The sequence below is a fragment of the Stigmatopora nigra genome, chromosome 11 (genome assembly GCF_051989575.1).
Source record: "Stigmatopora nigra isolate UIUO_SnigA chromosome 11, RoL_Snig_1.1, whole genome shotgun sequence".
Lineage (NCBI taxonomy): Eukaryota > Metazoa > Chordata > Actinopteri > Syngnathiformes > Syngnathidae > Stigmatopora > Stigmatopora nigra.
The window spans coordinates 12,854,908-12,861,751 of NC_135518.1; the positions used below are offsets into that span (position 1 = coordinate 12,854,908).

Sequence of the window (6,844 nt, forward strand, 5' to 3'; positions counted from 1 at the left end):
GATTTAATAGTAAGTAGTCAACATAATAAAGAAGTAGTAGTAGTGTACATAGTAAAGAAGTAGTAGTAGTCAACATAATAAAGAAGTAGTAGTAGTCAACATAATACTGAAGTAGTAGTAGTCAACATAATACAGAAGTAGTATTACTCAACATAATAAAGAAATAGTAGTAGTCAACATTATAAATAAATAGTAGTAGTCAACATTATAAATAAATAGTAGTGTACATAATAAAGAAGTAGTAGTAGTCAACATAATACAGAAGTACTAGTAGTCAGCATAATACAGAAGTACTAGTAGTCAACATAATACAGAAGTACTAGTAGTCAACATAATACAGAAGTACTAGTAGTCAACATAATACAGAAGTACTAGTAGTCAACATAATACAGAAGTACTAGTAGTCAACATTATAAATAAATAGTAGTAGTCTACATGATAAATACATACATAGTACCAGTCTACATGATAAATACATACATAGTAGTAGTCGACATGATGAATACATACATAGTAGTAGTCAACATAATAAATGGCCACATAAATAAGTGAGGTACAAAAGTGACTAATGTGATTAGCTGCTTAGTGCATGTACAAGTATTGATCGTGTCCTACTTCCTGCAGAACTCCAGTAGAGTATGGAAGAAACTGTCCTTGAGTCTGTTTGTCTTGGCTGTGATAACGATAGCTCTGTTTCACGTTTCTATTCCACGTTGGCCACCTACCCCGACTGTCACCATGATTCATTGGCGAGCAGGTGTTGGGCAATCCTCGATCACACGTCACGTATTGCGACTCTACTTTGAATTGAAAATCAGGCGTTGGAAAGTGCCACGGCAAAGCTAGCCATGTGTGCCGAGCTCACACGCAAAAACCCACGTTGACTCATGACCCCCGCGTGTCCGCGCCAGCGTACACAAACACGACAGAAAACAAATATTGGAAGAAAGACGGGCGAAGCGAAGCATCTGTACACATCACAACCACTCCAAGTATGCAAACACAATTATGCCATTGGCTCCTTCTCTTTTATTCCTGCTCAAAATTCATTATTCTCCACAAACACTTCCCATGTGTCATTCCACAAGTAAATAAATATTTTTTTATGTATTTAAAAGGAGACATGGCTTAGCAGGAATGTTTTCCAAACAACTTTTTAAGCTGCATTGACCGCTTTTGATGGGGATTTTGTAAACATGCCGTCTCCCGTAGTTTAAAGACCGTTTTTTTTTTTTTGAAGTGACGCTCACTTGGCCCACTTTTTTAGAGATTCTGAGAAAACTTCTTTAAACGAGAAGCTTTTTTTTTGGTGGAAGATCACACGGCGCCGAAACCTTCGCCTTCGCTTAGGACGGAAAAGACTGCTGAGAAAAAAAAAGAGATCACAAGACACAATAGAGTCCGAGAGGCTTCCCAGATGCGCTAGTTTGACTTCTCTTTTGGCCTCAAAGGCAGAGAGTGGGAGCAGAAATTGTTTCATATGCTCTTTGTATGAAAGCGGACGTGCAATGAATTGCACCTTTGAAGGAAACCCGGGGATTAGGAACGATCTTAGGGTTTAACTGTGTTGTTTTCATGTACGTTTGATGCTTAAAACTCATATTTAATCGTCTCATTTCATGCTGCTGCAACAGAGACGCCGCTTTTCGGCGCCATTGATGGCGATAGACGTGCTGTTAATTTTGAGAAAGGGTGTATATGGATAGTTGTCAATTTATATGTATGTTATAGGTGCTCGGACGTTTGGTCGCCGGTCTTTTGGTCGCTGGTCAAATGGTGACAGAGAGTTTACTGTTGAAACCAGCTCTTAAAATTATATTCATGAGAAAGAGTTTAATATATAAGTAGTGTTTAATATCTAAGTAGTGTTTAATATCTAAGTAGTGTTTAATATCTAAGTAGTGTTTAATATCTAAGTAGTGTTTAATATCTAAGTAGTGTTTAATATCTAAGTACTGTTTAATATCTAAGTAGTGTTTAATATCTAAGTAGTGTTTAATATCTAAGTAGTGTTTAATATCTAAGTACTGTTTGATATCTAAGTAGTGTTTAATATCTAAGTACTGTTTAATATCTAAGTACTGTTTAATATCCAAGTACTGTTTAATATCTAAGTACTGTTTAATATCCAAGTACTGTTTAATATCTAAGTACTGTTTAATATCTAAGTACTGTTTAATATCTAAGTGCTGTTCAATATCTAAGTACTGTTTAATATCTAAGTACATTTGACCGGCGACCAAAAGACCGGAGACCAAACGTCCTGTCACGATTTTATACGATTTTGATCATTTCTAATTGTGTTTGCACAATATGCTTTTGGCTCAGTTTCCTGTCAAGCTTTGTTAAAAATATGTCTTTTCTAAGAGTTGTCTTGCGTTAGAAGGAAAAAAATAATAATTTCCTCCAAGGACATAGTGTCATCTAGTGGATATTGATGGTTGTTGCATTGAGCTTTTTTCCTCCTTGCACTTGTTATTGTATTTATTTATGGGGAAGAGAGAGGATGAGGATGTGGATGACCTTTCCTAGAAGCATCTTTGTGGTTGTGTGAAAATGTTTTCCCTCCGTTCTAAATGTCCCCCATTCATCATTTGGTGTTAAAATGTTTTCCTTCACTGCTTGATTTATTTGCCGCTTTATTCCATGCGGAATGTCGGTTCCTGGGAAAAATAGAAATGAGATTTTTTATCAAAAACACCATTGAAATGCTATTCTAGAGTACACGGGAAATATTTTCATTTGCTTTTGTTCCCTTTTGTGGAAATTAATCATAAAGATATAATATTTGAGAGCATACAAATAATTTGGAATTGTATGAATAGCTGCTTTTGAGGGTGGTAGATTTACACACAAATTTTGAATGGTTTCTGCCAGGCCTCCCAGTCAAAATGAATTGGATGTCTATATCTCTGTCCATGGTGCTGAAATGTGGGCATTCACTATTGCTGTTATTGACAGTAAATTGATCAAAGTTAATGATGATTATGTAGATATTTTTTTCTGAGATTTTTAGTCAAAATAGCATTTTTTGTTTTCTTGTTTTTGTTTTTATTTATTTTAACTGTAATTTGAAGAATTTAAATATCTATGAATCTTAAGGAAAGTCTTCAGAATCCAGTAAAAAAATATTTTTAACCACTATTTCATTTATATATATTCATATATATATATTTTTTTAAATGAACACATTTCTTTTTCCTAAGGAGCTTAACGGTCTAAATTTTGAAATATTTTACAATTAATAAGGGAATCCTTTTTAAAAAAGCCTCAACTTAACCTAATATAAATTATCCCTAAATAAAAAAATACATGAGGACTTTACAATGCAATCTTAAGCTCAAATAACTCCAAATACTTTATATGACTTTCTCAAAAGCTTCTCAAGTACTTGCTCTCAGCAGAGGATTAAAAACAGAGTATAATCGTATATCCGCATGAAGTATTTAAAATGTTTGTGCTTCTGTACACTGAAAAAAAAAACAATACTTTAGAGTTGAGGCCTAGTTCACACATTTACATCAATAAAATACAACTTTTCCTTCATTTTTTTGGCTCCTGCCATGTCAAACTACATCGAGCCGGGTCTCGAACGCGCGGGAGTTTTCCGTGCGGTCGTCAATCTTTGCAAAAGTTGACCTCGGGGGCGCCGTAGAGCCTCAGCGGCGTCAGTGTGACGGGATTAACACATCAAAAGCGTCGCGGAGGCCGACATCTCGCCGAAGTACCTTTCATGTTCTAGCTCAGGTTCGATGCAATTTCACATGAACCGACTGAAGCACCCCCGCCCTTATATTACATTTTATGGGCTTGATGAAAGTTTGAAGTTGAACCAAGTCAGAAAGGGCAAGATTAAGTTTTTTTTTTTTTTTTATTATTTGGAGGTATTTGCTTTGCTGTGTGACTTTGGTGCTTAAAGAAAACATTCCCTGCATTGTTTGACTTGCGATTTGCTCGGTTGACTCGGGTGCGGGCAAGCGTGCGATCGATTCCAGTTTTTGTTGCCGGGGCGAATGGTTTTCTGTCTGTGTCTCTATATGCTGAGGTGCTAGTCAGCCAATCGCAGGACACCAGCGGAAGGATGATGATTCACGCTCACACTCATACCTAGGGATGATTTAGAGCACAGGTGTCAAAGTGGCGACCCGGGGGCCAAATCTGGCCCGCTGCATCATTTTGTGCGGCCCGGGAAAGTAAATCACGAGTGCCGACATTCTGTTTTAGGATTGAATTAAAATAAAGAGTATAGATGTATATTAAATTTCCTGATTTCCCCCCTTTTAAATCAATAATTGTCATTTTTAATCATTTTTCTCTGTTTTTAGTTCAAAAATAATTTTGTAAAATCTAAAAATATATATAAAAAAGCTAAAATAAATATTGTTTTAGATCTATTAAAAACCTGAATATTCAGGGCTTTTAATCCAGTCCTTTTAATCAAATTTTAAAAACAAATATCTACATATTATATCTAAAATCATCCAGTTTTTTAATTAGGTCTACAATGTCTTATGTGTCTTGTCTGTCTTGTTACTGCAACCAATACTGTTAGTTTTAATCTAATCCAATCTACCCCTTTTTAATTAATTCATTTTCCTTAGCAGTTATCCTCACAAGTGTCACTGGCGATGCTGCGTTCTATATATAATTTTATTAGTGTCTCACAGGGTCTTTTTAATAGGTAACATGCTCTTCTGTGAATGTCAACAACAAACTAAATACAACCCAGATTTTTGTACTTTTGTATTATTTGACAAATTCGTTCAAGATTGCAAAGGAAGACATTATACATTGGACATGCCTTTATTTTGTTATTTCTCTATCTGCTCAGATTGTTGACGTCAAAGAGAAACTCAAGCAATCCAAGAGATTTTGGTCTGGACTTCCCGAAGAGATGTGTGAGGACAACAGATTGACTTCCGCCAATTCTACTGATGACCAATGCTGGAATGGACACACCATGGGGAGGTAAAAAGGGGGCCGAGAGGGGGTCTACCAGTGCATTGGAAAGTAGGACACGTCAAACTTGGAGCTTTTGAAGTCTGACCATAAAAGATTTTCTCGAAGGAATTTGACTTCCAATTTTTTTAAGTCATTTTTTTGAAGGATTTCCACCTTTAGCCACAGTGCTAATTACGTTTGCTCATTTACGTTCTGCTCTTGGAAAATGATTAGTGGTGAGGCAGGAAATGACTGTGTCATTTCAGAGTAAAGCAGCAGAATGTATTTTAAAAACATAAGCGTGAAACGACGCCTACATTTTGTCATATTATCGGACTTGGGGGCATTTCTTAAAGCAGCTTTTCTCTCATTATCTCAGGGTTCTCTCCGCCCTTTCTTTCATCCTTGTTAAATATTTTTTTCTGTGTGTTACTTCTTGAGGGTTTGTTTCTAACATAAAATGTCAGGGTTTCATTATATTGAGAACAAGGATTCGGGCCACTGAAGGAAAATAACAAATAGGCAATATTCGGAATTTATATTCAGAATTTTGACTAAATATGAAAACAAAGGTGGCCAAAATGTGACTTTAAAGTCAGAATTTTTGCTTTCAAGTCCAAGTTATTCATTTTAAAGTCCGAATTTTGACTATCAAGTCCAAATTTGTCATTTTAAAGTCCGATTTCTGACAACAAAGTCAGAATTCCTCTGGTTTTAAAGTTAAAATTCGGATTTCATTCTTAAAATAGCCTAATCCATTCATTTTTTCAATCTTGACCAACTATTTTTTGTCTTAAGTGCCCATAATCCTCTTCCATAATATTTAAAAACATTAAAAAAAATAAACTAAATAAATCTACTATACCATAATCCAGAAACCCAAACTTTACTGCCCTTAAATCTGACCTGAAAAAATCATCCCATTCCCCATTAACATAAAAGCATTTAAGCACCTTTAATGATCTTCAACATTTGCCTTTCTAAACGATGCCTTGCATAGATGAGTAATTTATAATCACAAGTGATCTTTTTCTCTCCGATAAGAACTTCTGTGAAGAGCAATAACTAGAACCAAATCAAACAAAAATCCTGTTTCTTCTTCAAAAAACCTACTGTCATATTTTATTTTTATTAATCCCCGGGGTATCATCTTGTGTTCTCTTAAATCTCTTTGTGTTATCGCTCAGGGCTGCCAATGTGATGGAAACCCGTCACATGACAATGTTCTGCTTTCTCTGTAGTTAAATATGTGTAAATTTATACTTCTTTTTGTTGTATCTTTCCCATATAAAGGTATTTCCCAGAGGTGGTCATGGATGGACTGACCAATCAGGTGAATAACCCCGAGGTCAACGTGGACATCACACGTCCAGACACGTTTATCCGTCAGCAAATCATGGCCCTGCGAGTGATGACCAACAAACTAAAGAACGCCTACAATGGAAATGATATCTACTTTCAGGACTCAAGTGAGTTCTTTCATATGTATTTCGTATTTTGCCATTTAATATACCTGGGTATATTAAATATTTTTTTGCTTTTTTGAGTCTGCCATTTGTGCGCCATTTAATATACCCCTGCCGTTTAGTATACCTGGGCATATTAAATGGCAATTCAGCTTTTTTGGGAAGATTTGTATTGGTGTTAATAGGGGCATAATTATAGATAGTTAAGTTTATTAAAATTCCAAGTCAGACTTTATTCAGCAGTAAATAGTTTTAGTAAGTAGCATAAAGGGGCCTCTTTATCGTCAACTTGATTTCAGGTGGGCCGTACCATTTTAGATATAATATTTAGATTTTTTTTTTTTAATAAATGGATTAACAGAACTGTATTAAAATCCCTGAATATTCAGTTTTTGATATATCTAAAACAATGTTTATTTTAGCTTTTTTAAATATAT

At 35.2% G+C, this 6,844-nt stretch overlaps 1 protein-coding gene across 4 annotated transcripts in view; it reads left to right on the forward strand.

The window, feature by feature from the left end:
* Nucleotides 1-6,844, forward strand: part of gpc6b (glypican 6b) — a 79,272-nt gene that overhangs the window by 69,116 nt on the left and 3,312 nt on the right. For all 4 annotated transcript variants that reach the window (XM_077727928.1, XM_077727925.1, XM_077727926.1 and 1 more), the window contains 2 exons: nucleotides 4,832-4,968; nucleotides 6,235-6,410. In XM_077727928.1, the coding sequence (XP_077584054.1) occupies nucleotides 4,832-4,968; nucleotides 6,235-6,410 (313 nt within the window). The remainder of the gene's footprint in view (nucleotides 1-4,831; nucleotides 4,969-6,234; nucleotides 6,411-6,844) is intronic.